The sequence below is a fragment of the Camelus ferus genome, chromosome 3, assembly GCF_009834535.1.
Source record: "Camelus ferus isolate YT-003-E chromosome 3, BCGSAC_Cfer_1.0, whole genome shotgun sequence".
Lineage (NCBI taxonomy): Eukaryota > Metazoa > Chordata > Mammalia > Artiodactyla > Camelidae > Camelus > Camelus ferus.
Window position 1 is genome coordinate 57,862,748 of NC_045698.1, and position 22,238 is coordinate 57,884,985.

Consider the following 22,238-nt stretch of genomic DNA (forward strand, 5'->3'; position numbering starts at 1 on the left):
CATCATCATTTGGGAAAAAAATAGTGTGTGTACGTTATGATATAAAATTTGAAGTTGATTTGTACAAGTGTTGTATTAATAAGAAGAAATTTGAGTTGTTTCAGATGTTTTGAAGTTTACACATGTTGAATATACTGATTTCAGCTTAATATAGATTTATTTACAGTATGCAGTAAATGAATTTCTGGCAACATTTCTGAAAAATAGACTTCCCAATATACTTTAGATTTCCAGGGAAATTCTTCGTTCCAGACTAGATCTACCATAAATGAAACAAATATATAATATAGCACTTTTAATTTAACTCTAATGAATTCCAAAGTGAAGGCCCTTCATCATCAATTACTTTGTAATTTATTTATCATTTTCTCAAAAAGTTAAATTGGCAATCTGGTTATCAAATATGCTCTGAAAATATAAATTAACTTCAAAGGGTCAATGGCAAACCTTTTCATTTGTTCTACATAAATATATAAAAAATCTTGAATAAATTCAACACTTTCTTTCCTTTCTGTTCACAAATGGTATGTTAGGTAAAAGGTGATACTCAAGCAAAAGAATAATTTCAGCATAATTAAGTAGTTTCCTACATTTAAGGTTACTAAGATGTTTCTTGTTTATTTCCTTTGTTTACACACATCTTTCCTCCATTTATAAAAAGACTATTTCAATGAAGTTATACAGTTTAATAATCCACATAAATTAGTACTGTTAGACTATTAAGAAGATACCAATGCCTGTAACAACTTTTATGACAAACGGATATTTTTCATTTTCTGATTCTAAGTGTACTGAAACTAGCATAATTTCTATATGTGTGTCTCCCTTTTCCCCATTGCCAGTATGATATACATTTTGTTATTTAGTTTTCCACTGTGGATTTATATGTTTATCCAAACATTTTTTAAAATTCTATTTGTTTAGAGTACAACGAAACACTATTATTTACTGCAACTTCAACCATTAAGGCGAAAGCACTTCAAAAGAAGCTTAGGGGAAAAAAAAATGTATGTGATATTTCCGGGCAACAGCAAACCACTAAATGAATTTCATAGCTGTAGCAAAAGTTTTCTTTTAAAATAAGAGAAAGATATTTGTATCAAACTTCATCATCATAATCAAATATAGCATTATTATACTGAATATTGACTTTATACATCATGCAAGGCCTTGCTATTGCTGAAATGTATTATTAAAAGTAGAGTGACAGGTGTGACAAAATCTACTGCTCGTGTGCCTTCAACTACATTAAGTCTCACACAGTCTGAAAGAAAAATGTATCACATGGGATAAAGAATAAAAAGAGCAGCTCCAAGGGTTATTATCTTGTCACTTCCTATATATCCAGACTTGCTCTATAGCCATTCTTTTAAGTGAATGGAGCATTAGAATACATTATAGGCTATAGTATGTTTCTTCCTAAAACCTCTCTCAGTTTACCCTTATGTCCTTAAGTGATCATATCCAAGCCCATTGGCTCAAATCAATTCTAAATTGATTATGCTCTAAATTAGTTTTATCTCAGCATTCTCTGAAATTCCTATCCACTGTTGAGCAATATCTATTCAATATCTCTATTTCGACATCTCAGGAGTTCCTCAGTTTCAACATACTCAAAACTGAACCAAATTTCATCAGTCCCCAAGAACTTCCAGTTTTACCTCCCAAATATCATTTTTTTATTCATCTTAATCTCCATTGTGAACATCCCAATCCAATCTGTTATTGTCTGTCATCAAACTCTACTATCACCAACAGAATTCCCACAAGTCTCCTAGAATCCACTCTTGGCCCTCTCCTAGTCATTCTTAACTTAACAGCCAGAAACAATATTTTTAGGACAAAGAAAAAAAGAAGGAATGGTCAAAAGATCTTTCACTACTTTCCAATAAGATGATAAGTGACCAGAGAAAAATGAACAGAGGAGCTGACAAAATGTAGAACACTGGTAATGTTGACAAGATACAACAGAGTGGTAAAGGTGGAAGCCAGACTGGAGTGAGACGGAGCAAGTGAGAGATAAGGAAATAGAAATACTATATGAAAACAATGAATTTAATGAGTTTATGGATTGAATCAGAGAAATAAGCCAGTAGCAACACTGAAAAAAAAAGAATCAAGGGAGGAATTTTTTAAGGTGCAAAGTAACAGAAAATATCTGTATGCTGGTAGATCCATCATGCCTTAATAGGACAGAACGAGGAAGGACAAAAATAGGCAAGTTTCTGTCTTTTGAGGGGGCAAACTTTTAGAGAAAGTTTGTTATCCACAGAACATTTCTTCATCCAAAACTTTGGACTTACAGACAAGATTGTGGTCAAAAGGGAAAATTTAGTAGCTTGAATAATGGTTTCCTACCCCTATCCTTCTCCCCTCACTCCAGGGTTGATAAGAGTAAGGTACCAAGCTGTGTGAAGTGACCCTTCACTAAGAACTCTAACTGAAAGGTGTTAGAGGATCATTAATGTAGAATTCTGCCAGACTGTGAACTACTGCCACTTGCTCCTTCTATCATCTGAGTGTTAATAATATCCAACTGTATTGTTCCTTACTAACTATGTGAATCACAAATTAAAATGAGAGACAATTAGTGGCCTAATGGAGTGCCCAAATCTTCTCAGATTTCTGGGTGAAGGAGTTGTGCTCCTAACAGCCACATGTTTTCTGACATGAAATTTTACCAGAATGTGGAAGTGAAAGCAGTGAAGCCTTAGAGCCAGCACCTAAGGCTAGATAATAGGATGAAATAATACAATTATGATAATGAAATAATGAAAGCAATACCAATGTTTCTCTACTTGTAAAATTGCAGCTTTCATATGTTTTTATTTAAAAGGCCAGGCTTTCAGTTAAACTGAATTTAAAAGCCATGTAGACCCCATCACTTACTAATTGGGTAACTGAGCAATCAGTGTTCCGGAAAAGTCAGATTTCTTTACCTGAACAATAGAATCATTTTTTTTTTTAATTTCACACTGTTATTTTTATTAATGCCAATTGATTTTTTAAAATTATTATTAGTTTTTAATAAATAAACAGCAGCACAAAAATGCCTCAAGGAAGCAATCTTGCATTCTGATGACCTGAAATACTGTTAAGCCACACCACGCATGAATTCCTGCTAATAACAAATGAAAAAAATTTCTTCAAGGCAAAAGAAAGAAAAGAAAAAAGGCAGGGAAAGAGGAAAGAGGAAAAAGGAAAGAAAGGAGATTTAGAGATTTAAAACTTACTTGATTAGATAGGTGAGGCTTGTTAGAAGGATATATTGTTGAAGCAGAGTGGCACAACCAGGCTTATAGTCTTTGTGGTATTTTTAAATCATTTGCTACTAATATATATGCCCTGCAAAAGTTTCTGCTGACTTCTTACCAGCCAAAAATTAATCATGAAAAGCTAATGTTGATACTGTCACAAAAAGGTTCAATAGTTGACCTGTCAGACAACTTAAGACCATGTTTAGCAGAATAACTCCTTCAAAAAGGCCTAGCTGAAACCTTTTTATTTCCATCGTCTCACCTATATGAATTTCAGGGTTCTTATAAGTCACATTTAAAAGAAAGAAAAAAAAATGTGTATCAGTTTTTCTTACTTAATGTGGCTATAAAAGACATCTGACAAAAAACATTTGCCAAAACTTTCTAGATTGATTTAGAAAGAAAAAGCTAACACCCTTTCTCTGAACAAATTAACCTAATATTTCTGGTTCATCCTTATTTTTATATTCTCTAAATATAAGGTATGGCTATAGTAAGGAGAAGTCAACTAAAGTTATTCTTTTATTATGTAATATTATGGATACAAGAAATTAGATGAACTGATGAAACATTATGTATCTATTTGTATTAATAATATGAATGCATATAAATCTTTGACTGATAAATGTAAAAATAAAGCACTTTTGCTCCCCAAAATTGCTATTTTAAGGGTAATGTTATTAAAACCAATCCATCAAAACACAGTGTGGATTTTTATTATGTCAGTCTTTGAAGTTTGGTGTCTTTCCTCACATTTTACTGCACTGTCAGTAGGAAATTGAGTATTTTATCAGCTTCTGGAGAAAAGGCAGCATTCTAAGCAGGAATAATGGTTGACACACTTTTTTAAAAATAATAAGCAGCTTATTTCCATTAAGACAAGAAAATTACTACTGCAGACAATCATCACTTGTAAATAATTGCAGGCATTTTAAAATGTCTGTTGAGGAAAATTACCTTTGGGATATTTAAGGACTGCTTTGAGATATACAAATTACAGATTGACAAAATTTTTTCTAGGAAGCTAATGAATTATAGATAAATATAGCTTAATCAACAGTTTAATATAAGTTGCTCCATTAACTTTAAAGGAGAGTATATTTTATTCCATTACCTATACTTAATGTTTGGTTTAAAACAGCTCAGATATATGTCTGACAGAACTTAACTCAGTGCCTTAATCCAGAAATAACTGTCAAATTTAATGAATGAGTGATTCAATGAATGAATTAAGAAAACAAGTAAATAACTAGTAGAAACATTGATAGAGTCAAAAATAGGTGCTTCATTAAAGGACTGACTAAAAAAATTTTTTTTGTATTTAAGATATGAATCTTTATTCTGTCAAAATTTTCCTGACTTGTGTCATCCTTTGCATCTCTGCCATTGCCTGGGCTTGGAGTTCTTCCTCTGAGTGGCCATAGCATGCAATGACCACCTTACCACTTACTGAACTTTGTTATAATTATTTATCTTCTGTGTCCCCTAATAAACTATAACCAACCTTAGGGCTAAGGTCTGTATCCCTAATAACCTAGCACCATATCTAGTGTATATCACTGTTCCAAATGATATGCATCAAAATTATTTCAGTGAGTTAATAAACAAGCTCATTTAGAGTGGAGTGACTTGGTATATAGAGACTGGGAGAGCCAGAGAAGGCTGCCCTCAGGATATAATAGTACATCTTAAAGATAAGGAGACTTTCACCAAGCAGAGTGGGAAAAGGACAGTTTAGGCAAGAAGAATATTCAAAGATATGAAAATTGCTATCTGAAAATTGTTCACTATATCAGTAAATTAGTATATCAAAAGACCGAATGCATGAGGAAACTGGGAACTTAGAAAGATCTTGCAGCCAATGGTGCTGGTGCCCTGGCCAGACACCTTCCACTTTTCCAGTGCTCCATTGTGGTGGGTTAAACTGTGCCCCCCAAAATATATATTAAAATCAGAACACCTAGTAACTGTGAATACGACCTTATTTGGAAATAAGGCCTTTGCAGATGTAATCAAGTTAATATGAGGCCATTAGGATGGGCATAATACGACTGTTTTTTTGTTTTGTTTTGTTTTGTTTTTTTGAGAAGAAGGAGATTTGGGTCCAAGACAACAGAATGACATCTAACAACACAGACACACACAGGAAGACTGCCCACTGCCTGATCCCAGAAACAATGGCAGCACCTCATTCTGTTCCAGCTATGTATTGAGGCATTAAAAGCTACCCCAAATTTAGTGATGTAAACAACCATTTCATTATGCTTGTGGAAGTTAGATGTGCTCCAGAATAAGGTTTCATTGATGAAATCTATGTGGACCCTGATCTTTAAGAACCATATTCATGTGCTCCCACAAAGTGACTGGGTGTCATCATCAGAGACAGACTGCTGGGCTAATAGGACTAGTGGTCTCAGGAGTTTGAAAGTTCTTTTTGGCTATATGGCTTCTATCTCTGCATCTATATCTGTTTTATCCTTAGAAAACAGAATTTAATGATCAGCAAGAAAAACTGAAATCTGCATTGCTGGGAGGTAAAACCTGTTACTACTACAAAAATTCTGCTTTCTTACTGTGGTTAATTTTCTGCTTAATCTCATTAAATTACTTTATAGTTCAACATTACACACAGTTGTAATTAAAATTTGATAAAAAAATCCATCATTCTTTATGATTTCTGATCCCATTTATGTGTACATAGGCAAGATTATTCACAGCCATAGCAGACTGGGCTTTTTTTAATGTGCTGATAACGAGAAAGAGAATTCTAAGGAACATTAGCCATTTTCCTTTACATTTTTTTATTAGTTCTGATGTGTTCTGTGTACTACACAATATAAAATAAGCATTTGAATTCAATTGGTCTAAAGTATTGACATTTATTAGGAAAAATCAGAATTAAGGTAATTAAATGTTGAACATCTTCCAAAACATTCTCTTCTACCTTCAGGCTGCATAAGAGTAAGCTCAAAAGCAGCACTGCAATTACCACTCTGTTCTCACTGTGCTGCCTAAAACCAGGACACATTTAATAATACGATCACATTGATTTTTTAAAGTTACATAATTTGAGAGATTTTTCTTTAGTCCTTTAATATTTTAATTACTTAATCCATTCTTCTTTTTAAAAAGAATTACCTCATACTTCAGGAAATAAATGTTTGTTTTAAATAAACAAAATATTAAGCTGAATAAGATTAATAAAATTTCATACTCTGTTCTTTTCTGTCAGTACTGAAGCACTTGTCAGCCCATATTATTTTCAGAAACACATTACAGAATTTACCAACAAAATCTGAGAAGGAACAAACAAATTTAAGCAACATTATCCTTTTTTTTAACAGCTGAAAATTGATGAAACTAGCTTTGGTCTCTTACAGGCCAATTGTTATTCAAAGAAAATCTATGCACTGTTAGGAAATTTTAGATAACACTGGAAAGCTTCTATATACAACTGCTTTAAATTTAGGTAGTTATTAATAAACCTAAAATATTGTATACTATTCAAGACAAATTGACTTTTTTATTGTTTGATCACCTCCTCTTTCAAAATCAATTTTAGATTTAATTTTTGTTGTTTTTTAAAAATTGTATTAAAAATTTATAATACACTTACTTCTACAGGCACCAAAGTGAAGTGAAATGGAGCATTAAGGTTTTGCCAAAATCTATTTCTTTGTTTCAGTTATCTGTCTATTTCACAAGGAAAAGATCTGACCTAAATCCTCTATTTCACTTTGGTTAGTTTTTTATCTTTGAATATTATTCCATTTTCCCTTAAAGTCATTTTGTATACTATAACCAAAATTTAATATGCTACATATTCTTCAAGATATGAGATAGCATTTTCTTGGAAAATTGTTTATAAATTTTCTGTATTTACTTTCTCCCGCAAATCCAAATTTTCCTTATGTTATTTATAATCTTAACTGGCTCATTAATAAAATCACATACAATTAGACCATTATATCTAACATTATGTACTGCATTTACAAATAGAATCATTAGTACAAAAAAATAGCTAAAATTATAAAGTTTTAATGTAGGTCCCTTGAATTTCTCTTTAAAATGATATACTGTAATATGTACCATAATATGCTTGAAAGAGAGAAAAATGATTTAATATTGGTAGAAACAATGAAATTTTGTTAAAACATAATTAAAATAATCATGTTTTCTTGTATTTTCAAGTTGAACACAACTTTATAACCAACATAGAAAAGTTGAAACTATTGGGTTGTTTAAAAATGATTATCGAAGACACTAATTTCAAATACCTAAAAAAAATTGTAATCTAAAATATGACATGTAAATTATATAATTGCACTCATGCTAAGGAAAGAAATTATCTAAAATCTACAGTAACTTCATAATACTTACATGGCATAGAAACCACCTGAATATTTTAAATTTTGTCCAGAATAGTCTCTCCTAATTGAACAAAAACAGACATGAAGAACTTTCTTCCTCCTTATGTTGTCTGAAATTATCTGTAGAATCATTATTCCTTTTACTTGGGCTTTGATTTCTGTTAACTTGGAAAGTCTTCAGAGAACATTAGTGCTCCAATATAATGTTAATGGGTTATATATTCTCCTATTAATATTATTATAATCAAATCACCTTGTCAGACTTCTTTGGTCTTTATGATTCAGACTTTGGAATCTATCATCTTAGTTTCCTGATATATTTAAATTTGGCATCCTTAATCTCTAACACCTGTTTCTGTAATTTTTTGTGTGTGGAATTCCAGCTTCTTTAAAGCTGTAAAGTGATTACAACTGTGTATCTGTATATTTTCCACCAAATGTTCATGGCTTTTGTGAGAGAGAAAGAGGAAGCAAAAATATTGTTCTAAACAAAATTTTGTGGGTTCTGCAAATATTATCTTTATTCATCTTGTATGTTGTTCTAATCCCTTGCTGCTTCCAGATGTCAACCCCCACACCCCCGTTCCCTAGGTAATCTTGCCTTCTAGAAAAGCCTTAGACTGTAAATTTAAATCAAATTCTTACTCCTCTTCTTAATATGTGTCTAAGCTTTTGTCTCTAATATTAGAAACAAAGGTTTTACTTTCCTCTTGAGAATGATGGGAAAGTATTAGAATTTTTTATTCCCTTGAAGTCAGATTTATCTACATCCCCAGTATATACCCAAGACTGCTCTCAGAGGTAAATATAACTCAAGTCAATTATTTTATTTCAGGTAGTAAAAACTTGTAAAAATAACTTTTAATTCATCCCCTGTTTTTTATTAACTATAATTGACCTTTAGCCCCGCCCTCTCCCGCCATTTCCTCCCTTCAGAATAGGATTTCTACAGTAGGAATGCAAAGAGAATGGAAAAAAAAAAAATCTCAGCTTTTGAATTTCTGAAAAGACTTTGGAAAATATCAGATATTATAATAGGTTGAGCAATAAGGATTTTGGATCTCACATCCCCAAATATTGAGTGTCAAAAGCCAAGTTTGTGCTGATGGTTATGCAACCACTTCAATCAATTTTTCCAAGTTTATAATAACCTATACTTCTGTTAATAATACAGAATATAATAATAATAACCCAGACTTCTTTAATAGTCCTCTATACTCAAGGTTTCCTGCATGATTTGAGTTCTCCTTCACATAATAAATGAACAATATTCTAGTTTCCTCATCTGGTGAGTTAAGAGGCATTCTCTCACATCTTAAGTTTGTATTCTTTTTTTAAAAATTATTTTATTTACATTTAATGAAAGGTAGGATTTTTTAAATCAAATGTTCTGTTTACCTTTGTTATTCAAAAAGTACACAAGGTGTAAGTATGGAGTTCCATATCTCTTCCAGGGAAGGGTAGTGAGAAAATAAGGAAACTATCAGACACACAGTGTCTGGGTTTTTCCCTTCAGAGGATGGTCTTCCCTGTGGCTCTAATCAGGAGAGCCATTCCTTCCCAATCAAATAATAATGGGATTTCCTAAGGAGCTTATTTTATTTTAATGTTATATCAAAAGCTGAGGAATGTGTGATCAGATAAGGAGGACAGATATGTTTGGGTGGCTTGAGAATTAAGTATCTTTGGGTCACATGAGCACAGACTGTGGCCTTAATACAAAAGCTTAAGACAAACAGAGAAAGTGTGGCAAGTGTGATGAAAGTAGGAATGATCTCAGTACAAGGAAACAAGGGGAAAATACCAGCAGCACAGAGAAACAGTGGTATGGAATTAATAATAAGAGTTGCTATGTATTGAGCATTACTACTTGCCAGATACAATGCTAAGCACATGTGTTCATTTAATTAAAAACTATTTCTAAAGGTAAAACTGAAGATAGGTTCATTACCTTCTAAATGAGTGGGTCACAGACAACACAGATCCACAAGGCAGGAATAGAACAAAAGCAAGTTTTAATGCCACTTCCCATCTGCCCTGGATTCAGTGTGGAACAGAGGGGAGGATCAATAGAAGCCTATAAATGTTCAAGACTACAGGCAGTGGATGGCACACACTGATGGCAGAGAAGGGAGGGGGCAGTGTGCCATCGGGATGCAGGATCCTAAGATAGTTGAGCCTTACTTTGCTGAGAAGGATGAAGCATGGAAATTCTGCCAGTGGATCTCAGCAAGTGCAGAGACATTGGCTCAGACAAGCGGTATGTTCTGTGGACTCATCTTGCCCTGAAGAGGTAGACATAGGGCAGTGGTTTTCAACTCAGAACAATTTCGCCAACAGAGGGGACTTTTGGTAATGTCTGGAGACATAGCTGGTTGCCACAGCTTGGGAGAGAGAGTGCTACTGGCATCTAGTGGGTAGATGCCAGACATATAACTAAGCACCCTGTATAATGCACAAGACATGAACATCAACAAAGAATTATCTGGTCCATAATGTAAATAGTTCCCTGGTGAGAAATTCTGTAATGAGTCCTACTGTTATAGGACTGAGTGCAGTTTGGGCTCTAATTGAGTATATCTGGGCATCAAGGGTTAGGGTGCTCAGAGGTAATTTAAAAAATCAATGCTTTTAAAGTATATAAGTAAAAGTAAACCATGGATTGTTGAAATGTTCTTTAACTTAATTGTGATGTTGGTTAATGAGTGTATACATTTGTCAAACTCACTGAACAGGAATGAGATAGACAGAAAAATAAATGTTTTATTCCATGTAACTGATGCTTCAATAAAGTGAACTTTAAAAACTAAATCACAATCTCACACTCAAAACATAGTTCAAACCACCACACTATTCACTCATTGTTTTCAGCATTCATTCATTGAGCGTCTTTTTGGAGGACACTTAGGATGATACATAAGTGATCAGAAAAAAAACAAAAAAAACCCCCAAAATTCTCTGCCCTCAGAGCTTACATTCTAGTACTGTATCAGCATTTTTTTTTAAATATTTCAGACCTTCATGTTCCAATGGCCAATCTATTGAGGAAAGACAGAAAGTTAATTAAAAAGTGACACATGGAGGTGGAATCCCAAAAGAGGGTTGTCACTGAGCCATTTGCTAATAGAACACTGAATCAGGAAATACCTCAATCGACCCTCTGTATGGTCAGGCCATTAAAGATGGCTGTTCTCTTGCTCTATCCCTGCCCCTGACTCAACCAGTCCAGTTTCCCTCACATAACTATCCAATCCTCTTAATTATACGGCTTAGTAAACTGCCTACATTCTTGTCCCCTGCCCCAGTTGCTCATTTCCCTGGTCACTGATAAGCCAACCTGACATCAATTCCCCCTATAAATGGTAGCCTCCTTCTTCCCCCAGTAGTGAAGATTACTGTCCTGTTCTGCCTGCCATTTGCTGTACATAGTAGGGGGTTACTCCAGCATATTTTGCTGTAGACTTGTAAGTTCCCCTCATCACTAAACCATTGATGTCTCTGCTGCTGTCTCTGTGCTCTTTTTTTAGGTCTTGAGGCTAGGCAACTACAAGGCTTGCAGGCCTGCAGGATGCAGCCCAACACCCTTCTAACAGCCCTATAAAGTAAGTAACATTACTTTCCTTATCTGAAAGATGTGGACAAGTCATACAACTTTCCCAAAGCTAAATAGTTAGGGTAAATCTTGGATTTGAACCCATGTCAGTCTGATTCCAGATATGGTATATTGCCTGAAGTATGCAACTCTGGGAAAATGGGTAGCAGCAAGAAGAATTAGGATTTGCAGCCACTGCAGCAAAGTTACAAAATTATGTATAACCACTGGATATTGAATTCTTACAAAGGTGCTCTGTAAGATTCCAGCAAGAAACTAGAAGGTCTCTGTGAAGGAGATGCTATGTGTTCAACCAAACCATTTCCAATTTCCTCTCAGACACACAGAAATCTGCGTAGCATATGATTGGTTTGGATACCGGTGGTAGCTTGGGATTGGTCTAGATAGTAGAATATAGGCACAAGTAGTGCATGCCACCTCCTGACCTGGCCCCTGTGTGAGCCTCTGCCTTTCCCTTCGTAGCATGGTGGCAGGCAGCGTCAATTCAGATGACTGAGTGGAGGCCCATGAAGATGATGGTACTTGAATGACCAGGTGGAAGATTGCATGCTGAACATCTGAGTCCATTGTGACATAAGTGAGAAATAAATATTGTGTTAAGCCATGGGGATTGTTACATTAGCTAGCTTTAATTAGCTTAGCACAGGCTCCATAAAGCAAAGAGAAATATGGCTAAAGTAATCTTATAACAATTCTCTGTGTGAGGAGAATTTATGATTTATTAGTTTATTTACATGTTAATATTGTTCCAGAAAACATTTGAGGTACAGAACAAAGACACATATACATAAAGACACAAGATAAAAGACACAAGATAAAATAAAATTGGGGAGAAAAGTGAAGCAAAGCTAAATTAAGAAAAGATGGAGACAGGACTAAAGTAGACAAAATACATCCATAGTGTCCACTGAAGGTGGGTCACACATTTCTAAGAATCAGTATAAGGAGAAAATCACAATAAAGTTCGTTTTTCACAGCACTCATAAGGCAAAAACAAATCAGCTACTCATGAGAAGCATGTTTATTTTAGTTCTAAGACCAGAGAGAAATTTCTCCTGTGGGTCCTCATAAAAATGACACCATGAAATATATTGAAACATAGCCTCAAAGAAAAAAAATCCTCCCAGTAAACATAGCAATGAGTTTCATAAGTCTGTTATTTATAAGATCCCTTAGTACAAAGTGGTAAGAAGATGCTGAGTACAATTCAGGGACAATGAAACAGTTTTAAATGCTGTTCAGTGAGGGTATAACTTAATTGAGTAATGTGAAGAGGTCAAAGCGATGATACCAAGTATCACTGCAAGTTAAGAAGGAAATAGAACATAAATGTATCTACAATCAGTGATTTTCAAATTGAGAAATGTTAGTTTCTGTATTCACCTTGTAAAAATGTACCTACCTATACTTGGCAATTCTCAATGACAAATAATTAAATTACAAATTAATCTAAAAAAAGTGAATCATCCTTAAACCTTCACTGAGATTAAGCAATAAAGTTGGAACATAAAACAGTAAATGCTTTTAAGGGAAAAAAGTATTCAAAAGTACTAAAACAAGATGAAGAGTAAAATATACAGCTTGATCAAGTAAATTTTTTTTTAATTTTTGTTTTGTTTTGGTTTTTGGTTTTTGGTTTTTGTTTTGGTTTGTTTGTTTTTGCAGAAACTTTTCTCCCAGTTGGTCATCACTAAATCATTCAGCAGGCTGGCAGAATATTTTCCAACCCTAACTACCTCACTGAAATCACATTTTCTCCTTTCCTAAAACCAGGTATTTTTTCCCCTCTACAAGTAAAATTTCAAATAAAAGTTAACCCTGCATTCTGACTTTAACTGTATAGTAGCAGGAAATTCTAAAACTTAAAACCAAAAGAAATTTGTTAATTTGAGTTTTTTAGTGTAGGATAGAAACATATAATTTCTTCGCTAAACAATTTATTTTTAAATAAACTCTAACCTAATTCTTAAAAATCTAATATAGTAGCTATTGGGAGAAATGACAAGTATTGTACTTTAATTTTTAGATATACTGTTCTATATAATGTAATTTTAGTCTCCAAAGACTCATGTGGGTTTAGAAAGCACATTGCTCACTCTATAATATCCATCCTATTCATTATTTAAAATAATTGGATTTTTTTTAAAATATAACTTTGGATTAAATTTCATGTCCCTAAAGATCTTTTCTATTTTGTTTCAATCCATGAAATGTCTCATTTGTCTTAAAATTCATTTTATAGCAAATGAGTATCATACTAAATCAAAAGCTTCTCAAGGATGAGTCACATTTTTCTTGACAGCTATTAAGACTCAATTTAGATTGTTACGCTACATGTACAAGAACTTGTTCATGATACCCGCTCCAGGTTCCTACTCCCTTATAATAAACTACCCCAAAACTTAGCAGTTTAAAACAATTTATTATTTTGTCTTATAGTTCTGGAGGCTGATGGGTTTAGCTGGGCAGTTCTTGTTTACCATACCTCTTAAATATGTAGACAAATCATGATTGTAGCTGGAGTTAACTGAAGGCTTCTTTACTTACTTATCTGGTGCCTGGGCTGAGGAATGGCAGGGACAGCTCGGGGCTGGTCTGGCATATTTTTCCCACGCACCTCCTTTCCTCACTTCCCCTTAACCCTCTCCTTCTTCCTTCCCTCTCACCTCTCTGTGGTTTCCCCAAACGGTTAGCTTGGGCTTCCTCGTTTTCCAGGCAGTCTCAGAGTAGTTAGACTTCTGACATGATTGCCGGCTTCTCCCAAGAAAACATTTCAAGTTACCAGAATGGAAATGGTTAAGACTTTTGATAAGCCAGCCTCAGAAGTCTCAGAATGTCTACTACATTCTATTGGTCAGGGAGGTCACTAAGATCAAGAGAAGGGGAGTCAGACCTCACCTCATACTGGTAAGAGTTACAAAGAAATTGTGGCCATCTTTAATTTACCACACTACCTATTCAGAAATGGAATATTGCCAAATTTCTTTAAACTTCTTCCCTTTCTACTGAAATTAGGAAACAAGATTAACATAGAATCCCTAAACTCAGGGTATGTTAATTATTTAACTAACTGCTATATATAAAATAGATAAACAACAAGTTTATACTTTAATAGCACAGGGGACTATATTCAATATCTTGTAAGTAACCTATAATGAAAAAGAATATGAAAATGAATATATGTGTGTATATATATATATATATAGTGACTGAACTATTATGCTGTACACCAGAAATTGACACAAAATTGTAAATTGACTACAATAAGAAAGTAATCAATTATATGCTTTAAAAAAATTGTAATAATTATCAATTAAGAAAACAACACAGAAACTAATATAAAATTTTTCTTTATGTTCAGTTTGGTCTTTGGACAAAAACATTCTTTAGAAAATATTTTTAAATAATTATCAAAAACGTGATCTATGGATATCTAGCCATTAATACAAAGGTCTGTAATCATTTAAGGAATAAGTGATCTCAGTCACCTTCAATGCCATCCCAATTTACCTCCTAACTTATCTAGAGCATCAAAAAGCTGCAAAATGCATTTCTGAGAGTGTCTAGCACTCCCCAGAGTATGCCAATTGCTACAACACCATCAGATGGAAACACTGCTTCCCAGTCTTTCAATGTTTTGGTCAGTCTAGCACAACCCATCTTCATTAGAGTTGGAGAAATATCACAGAAGTGTGATTTAAGAGAAAATATGTATTAAGCTAAGATAAATATTTTAAATGACACAGCCAAATTCCCAAGTGTATGGACTACTGGTGAGAAACTGTGTTCTTCTCACATGATTTCCATAAATAAAGCAGCTGTATTACTTCTGTTTGTTCCAGTTATTTACCATTGCATAACAAACTACCCCAATCTTTATGGCTTTAGAGAATAGCCATTTAATTATTTCTCACAAATCTGTAGATCAGCATTTGGGGCAGGGCTAAACTGGGCAACTCCTCTTTATACAGCATTGACTAGGGTCCCTCCGTGATGTTCTGCTGGTAGCTGGACTGGACAGAGAGTCCAAGATAGCTTCAGTCACATACCTGACTCCTGAGGTGACCCTCCCACTTCCTTCAGGTAGATTCTTGGGAACTCTCCAGAAGGCTTCTCCAGCAAAGTAGTCAAACCTCTTACATGAAAGCTCAGACTTGCAAGGGCAAATCTTCCAAAAGACAGGATAGGAAGCTGCCAATATTGTAAGGCCTGGGCAAGACACTGACACAGCAGCACTAATGCCAAAGTCTCTTAATCAAAATAGCCACAGAAATTCCATCCAGATTCAGGGAGAAAAGGCATAGACCCTACAGCTTGATGAAAAGAATTTGCTGTGATCTTTAATTTGCCACAGGGCCCCTCATGAGGAGGCAGATGACTTCAAAGCCATATGCTAGAATCTCTTCTGGAGTTTCCTTTGGAGTTAGCTGAAAGCCAGATACACAAAAAGAATCAATTAATGTGAATTAGAAGTAACAATGAACCAAATATACAGGGGATGTTACTTATTATTAGACTGAAAAAGAAAATCCAGAAATATTAACTGTGAAAATGTTTCCCAATTACAGTTAAATCAGACTCCTTTAATACATAAAGACACTGATAGGGACTTCTAAAAAAATTGAATATCATATATCCTCTGTCAATTAGGAGAACACTCATTTTGCATTACATGCATCTCTACTCAATTAGAACTTACCTGTAAAAATAAAACTTACTCCTTTTTTTTTTTAAAGTTTTTGTATTTGGTTGGTGTGAAACATAGCTTTTCTCTTTCAAAAGCTAAAGAAAGACACATACACTTTATACCGAGTTTTCAAAGCAAGACTTAGATCTTACTTGGCTGTATTTATTCCTGCTGTATAAATGAGCCATCTGAAGCAATGTACGCTCTCCCACAGATGAATAACGTACAAGTTAGGTTAGCAGGGCCCTTTTTAATCTAACCTAATACTACTATCCCCGCCTCATTAACACCTGTTTCTTCCCAATACCAACTAGTCAAAGACCACCAGGAATATATGACTGAACAAAGTTTATTACTCTTTACTGTTAAGGGAGACCAAATACCCTGAGGAACCCTGGGAATCTCAGTAACGTGTTAGGACTTACAGGATTTGGGCATGTTTTCAGTGACTTCTGCTATCTTACTAAATCTTACTACTAAGTCTCACTTAGGAGGAAAAAAGACTAATCGAAGGTTAAGGTTATATTTCGTAAAGAAGCAGAAGTCATCAAATCTACTGGATATGGTGATGTTTGGTCATTTTTGTGACTTGAACAATGCTCTATTTTGTTTATGTTCAGATACAATAGAGTGATGTTATTTTCTTGATCCATCACTAATTAGAGTAACTCTGATGTTCATGTTCTGTGAAATTGTTTAGGTTCAGCAGGGGAACACCAATTCCTAGTCGAGGCTGGCCCCGCATATCACAGGCTACTTTCTCTTCCACACTGCCAATATACCATACTCATACTGGCCTTGAGTTTTCTCTTCCCTCTATGCTACTTCTGTTCTATTCAGGTCCCTATAGCTCCAGGAATCCTTCCCTTCACACTTCAATTCAGTTTTCTCTCTGACAACCTTTATACTGTATATTGTTGGGTTACTTGTGCTTACGCTTTGCTTCCGTCTCTTGAGTTCAGATCTCTTAGCGCCGGCGGAATAGTACTGCAAATTACAGGCACTTAACATACAGTCGCACAAAAAGAAAAGGAAGAGGTTTATCTTTCTGTTCCATAAACTAAAGCACACGGGGTGAAACTGCTTCGCTAATTTCTGAAAAAGCGTTCTAGAAACGGGCCCCAAGAAACCTGACAAGAACTCGATAAGAACTCAGGTCTAAAAGAAACACTGCTAGTAAGTAGCCTTTGATCCTCCAGGAACCTGGCCCGAGACTACATTTCCCACAATCCTTCAGGACCCACCAGACACCTTGGTGTTCTGAACTACAATTCCCACAACCCTCGGAGGTCGCCGCTTAGCCGCGTTTTCCGAGAACTCGGCCCCATTTCCCATCTTTCCTTTCGGTTATCGCCCAGAGAGGAACAAGGTCGCGGGGAGAGGAGTTGTTGGTGTGCTGCCGCCATTTCTTCCGCCTTCCGTCTCTGCGCCTTTCGCAGTTTCCAACAGCGCTATGTTGGGACAGAGCATCCGGAGGTTCACAACCTCTGTGGTCAGAAGAAGCCACTATGAGGAGGGTCCAGGGAAGGTTAGTATGGAAGGGGCCTGGCGACGTTGAGTAGGGGGCCGTTGGCCGAGACTGACTGAATTTCTGGGCGGTAGTGAGGGAACTGGGAAGCCGGGAATTTGGGCTGGGGTGCCTACTGGCATTCCACTTCCCCCCGGGACCAGGGAGAAAGCTTAGGACCCTGGCTGTGCGCGTATCCATGGAAAGGAATGAGTAGGTAAAGCGAGAGGCCTTACCTAGTCCCAGCGCTTCCCCATCCCTCCCTCGCGCCCCATCCCGCTCTTCAGGATCTGGAGGGCCTTGGAGCCCCTGGCTGCAGGAATTGTGGCTTAAAGCGTAGCTGGAGGTCACCCGAGTCGAAATGAAGGTCACTGAAAATTCAAGGTTATTAGGGCCTGACCTGTGGGTCTTGTCTTCTCCAGCTAGTTGACTAAATTAGAAGTATTCATCTTACTTGGTTGAAGTGAGATTTAGCCTCAAATATAAATAGCTTAAATCGGATAGTTAGCAGTGACAACCTCCCAGGGTTGCATAAGGCCTAGTATAAATGGACCGAGAAAAGGTGTAGAGGGGTAGAGCTGATGAGTAAAAATCAGGGGTTTTTTTGTTTTTTTTTTGTTTTTTGCCTTCTGGTGTTTCGTATGATGACACAGGGTTTGAAAGATAATATTTTAGAAGATATAGTGATACATGGCATATATAACCTGGTTATTTAAAAAATAACATTTCATGTGCACTTTTGATTTATAAAATCAGGTGATTTGAAGTTCAATTTTTGTTGCTTGTTCTGTTTTTTTCTCCAACAGAATTTACCATTTTCAGTGGAAAATAAGTGGCGGTTACTAGTTATGATGACTTTGTACTTTGGTTCTGGATTTGCTGCACCTTTCTTTATAGTAAGACATCAACTGCTTAAAAAATAATCCAGGAAACAGGTAATTAATTAATGGATTTCTAATTTTTTCAGTGCTTCCCTTTTATCCCTTTCTTTTTCCCTTATCCCCTCCCCCTAAAAAAAATTATGAATACATTGTTGTGTGTTGTGATTCCTGAAATTAAGTGTAGGTGTGGCATTGGGAGACACATCAAACCTATAAACAAATATTTCTTTGCCTGAAAGTCAGTGTTTATTAAGTACTAGTATTTGTCAGGCATGCTTTACATTAATAAGCTCGTGTTAGCTCCCAGGCAGCACTGTCAGGTGGATGGTATTAACCTGATCTGAGACACAAAAGTGTTAAGTTGCCCAGTATTACATAGCTAGTGATGGCAGCCCAGGATTTTTACCCAGGCAGTCTTGTTCCAGAGCTTAGGTTCTTGACCAGGTAAAGTTCTAGGAAACTGATTGTTAATCTGTCTTGAGGGCAGTATGTGTTCGTATATATGCAAGATTTGCAGATTGCCTAAGTGAGAAGAAAGGATTTATTTAGTTTAATTGTAGTCAGAATTTTCATCAAAAGCAACACTACAGGAATGTGGGATTATTGGAATAAATTCCAAAATAGACTTTGGAAAAGAAAGACTTTACTTGTCATAGTTTAGAAGGGAAATGGTTTATCCAGGCCATTACTGAAAAGATTTTGGTACATATGATGAAGCAAATCAGTATGAATAAAATCATGATACTGTAAACGCTTTCTGATGTACCAGCCATAAGCTGATGGACAGACAATACATTAATGAAACTACATGATTTCTGTTAAATGAATCGGATTTTTAATGTTAACTTTTTATATTTTTATTCACAGATAGGAAGAGGAGCATTTTAAGAGGTGCAATCTCTGAAAAAAAAAGGATCAAACTCTTGGAACTCAACGTACTAGATATGTTTGTAAATAAACTAATGGCATAAATCCTTAATGCCTCTTCTCTGAAATATGGAACATGATAATCTTTGAGCGTGTGCTTTTTATTTGGGTAATCTTCCATTATTAGTTTCTTGATTAAATAGGTACATGATTTAGCTAGTTTCTTGGTCTTATATTCTAAATTTTAATTTTTGATGCCTAGGGCAGGAATTTGTTGATAATTTGTTGTAAAAGAGGAATGCAAACTTTGTCCTGTAACTTTTTTTTTCTTTAAAGGGAGAAAAAAGACTTGATCTTCCATACTTTGAAGGAATAAATCTGTTTTTCCTCCATGAGTGGTTAAGTTAATCATTAGGAAAACCAGTAGTGTGTGCAGATTTAAGTTCAAGAGCTTCATTTGTTTCCTCTAGACACGTACTCTAAAACTAAAATTTCTGCTTTGATCAATGTGGTACTGAGCAATTATTTTTGTTTAGACTGAAAGAAAGTAGAATATTTGAAATATATTGGAATATGGAATATAATAGCATGTGAGACAATATTGAAACTATTCTCAGTTTATTCTGGAGCTTTGACCAGTAGAAATGGTTTAAAGGTTGACTCTGATTAGTAACTGTATCAGTGAATGAAATTTATAGTTTGAGAAGTGAAATGCTGTTTACAACTTAAAATGTAGTGACTTAGATCCTAGGGCTTTATATTAGGGTAGGGGAAAGCAATTAGCTACTGAATATTTTAATCCTAGTTTGGTCACTTGGAATATCTATCTTCCAGCTTTTCAGTAACCATCTGGTAACTACTTAAATTTGGATGCAATTTAGTCTCAGTTACTTTGTCCAACTATTCCGTGTATTTGTGTATTTTGCTTTTTGTTGGGGGAGGGGTTGATTATCCATTGATGACTCAGATGTTATCCTGTGCTTGGAGAGTGTTTCTATAGAACATTAAGGATTTCTACCCGTGGGAACTAGAAGCCAAAGTTAAGAGTTTAGGGTTCGTAAAATGATTTTGAGTACTTGGTTCAAATCTTTGCTAAATTACAAATAAAGGGTTTTCTTGGAGGAAATGGGGATTACACCTCCTTCTGATTATTTTGGGATTCCTTGAGCTATATAGAAGCATTCTAAGTTCTGGCAAGTCCTAAATGAATTACTTTTTCCCTGATTTAAAATATATCAAGAGTCAAAAGTAACAGTACTGTACAGCGGGTACAGTCTTTCTGAGTTAAAATATTTGAGTGTACATGAATGAGAAAAACCTCCCTTGCCTATCCTGGGACAGGAATACGGTTTGCCCCATCTGCATAAAAGAGCTTCAGCAGGCCTGCTCTTAGAATATAAGTATATTGAGTGGCAGAGGCCAGACAACTTTTTAGTTTTGATATTGGCAAGGCAGGGGGAGGTCTCCAGAGAAAAACCATCAGGATGTGTCTATGGAGAGATTTATTTTAAGGAATTGGTTCGTGCAGTTGTGGAAGTTTGACAGGTCAAAAATCTGACGGGGTAGAGTGAAGGCTGAAGAAGACCCAGGGAAGAGTTGAAGTTCCAGTCTGCTGGCAGAATTTCCTCTTCTGAAGAAATCGGTCCTGTTCTGTGCTTTCAACTTATTGGATGGGGCTCACCCAGATGATGGAGAATAATAAGCCTTACTGAAACTTGGTCTATTTAAATGGTTATCTCATTTAAAAAAATAAATAAATAAAAACCACCTTCACAGAAATATCCAGAGTAATGTTTGGCCAAATACCTGGACACAGTGGCCCAGCCAACTTGACACAAAATTAACCATCACAATTTCAAATAAGCATGTGACTCCATCCAGTGTAACTTTTTTTAAGGTGTTGCTTGAATTTTTAAAAACCAGTGTAGGGAGGAAAATATATACATAAAACTAAAAAAACAAGATTCTGTGGTGGTTTTTAAAATTCATGTCAGCACTTAAAACCATGAGATTCCCATAGAAACCCAGATTCTCTTGGAAAAAAATTACACACATTTAAGTGAAACAGCTAGGCCAAATAAAGTGTACCTTAACACAGAGGCTTCCCTAACTAGAATACCTGAATAGGGATTTTCACAGGGGCCCAGAACCTAGGAATGAATCATTTTAAAGAGAAATCAGTATAGTTTCCATAATTAAGCTTTGGCCAACCTAAGGGGAAAAATCAAAATATCCCACAATTTGCCAGAGAAGCAGTACAAGAGGAGTTAAGAATATGGATTTAGGACTAATACTTGCTTGAATTCAAAGCCAAGATTGACCATTTTTGGCTTCAAGGAGAGATGATCTCTGCCTCAGTGTCCTCATAGATCAGGGTATCTATCTTAGGGTAGTTGTGAAGATTAAAGTAGAATGTTCAACTCAGTTGAAAAACAAGTGAGATTGAGGAATTAAAATAGATACTGTTAGTTGTTCAAGTTAATCCCAAAGCCATTCTGCAATTATAATTTGATATTTTCAATTACTTAAGTCTAGCTATAGTTTTAATCAGCTGTTCAGCAAATACTTCAACGATAGCCATGTCATAAAATGCTTGGAGTCATGGGGGTATATGCAGGTCTGATCATGTAATAAGCTTTTACTATCAGTAAAACTCCCAACTCCTTAGCATGGCATTTAGTCATTCCCCTACTGTTTGAGCTTCACCCTGGACCTAGCTTCTGGAGTTTTGTGAACTGACTCCATGTCTTAACTTAGCTCAGGTACCACCCTTTTCTTTATAAAGTTTTCCCTTTCTGATCCCTCATTATCCCAACCATAACTACATGTAAATCTCCAACAACCTGTAAACAGGTTAATAATTCAGTCAGCATGTACTGTAATTACTGGTTTCCTTTCCTCCCATACCAACTTGTGATCTGAGACCAGAGAATCCTATTCATTCATGTTTCCTACATGTATAATTTAGGTGCTCAGTGAACGTTTATTGAACTGATTGTTGAATTGAACCAAGAACAGCAAAATTATATAAAAAAAGCAAACCCCAGGCTTCCTAG

At 35.3% G+C, this 22,238-nt stretch overlaps 1 protein-coding gene and 1 non-coding gene across 2 annotated transcripts; both read left to right on the forward strand.

The window, feature by feature from the left end:
* The first annotated feature begins 17,260 nt into the window (after nt 1-17,260).
* LOC116662174 (cytochrome c oxidase subunit 7C, mitochondrial) lies at nt 17,261-19,572 on the forward strand. The gene is made up of 3 exons (XM_032475606.1): nt 17,261-17,455; nt 18,241-18,369; nt 19,183-19,572. The coding sequence occupies exons 1-2, from the start codon at nt 17,381-17,383 to the stop codon at nt 18,355-18,357; spliced, it is 192 nt and encodes a 63-aa protein (XP_032331497.1). The 5' UTR covers nt 17,261-17,380; the 3' UTR covers nt 18,358-18,369; nt 19,183-19,572.
* Nucleotides 19,018-19,080, forward strand: LOC116662854. The gene has a single exon (XR_004318944.1). It is a non-coding gene; the product is annotated as a small nucleolar RNA Z39 (small nucleolar RNA).
* Nucleotides 19,573-22,238: the final 2,666 nt, after the last annotated feature.

Bases quoted from the DNA above. Each gene is read 5' to 3' on its own strand.
- LOC116662174 (XM_032475606.1), top strand. From the start codon at position 17,381: ATGTTGGGACAGAGCATCCGGAGGTTCACAACCTCTGTGGTCAGAAGA. The intron at 17,456-18,240 runs GTTAGTATGGAA...TTTCTCCAACAG, and splicing joins ATGAGGAGGGTCCAGGGAAG to AATTTACCATTTTCAGTGGA.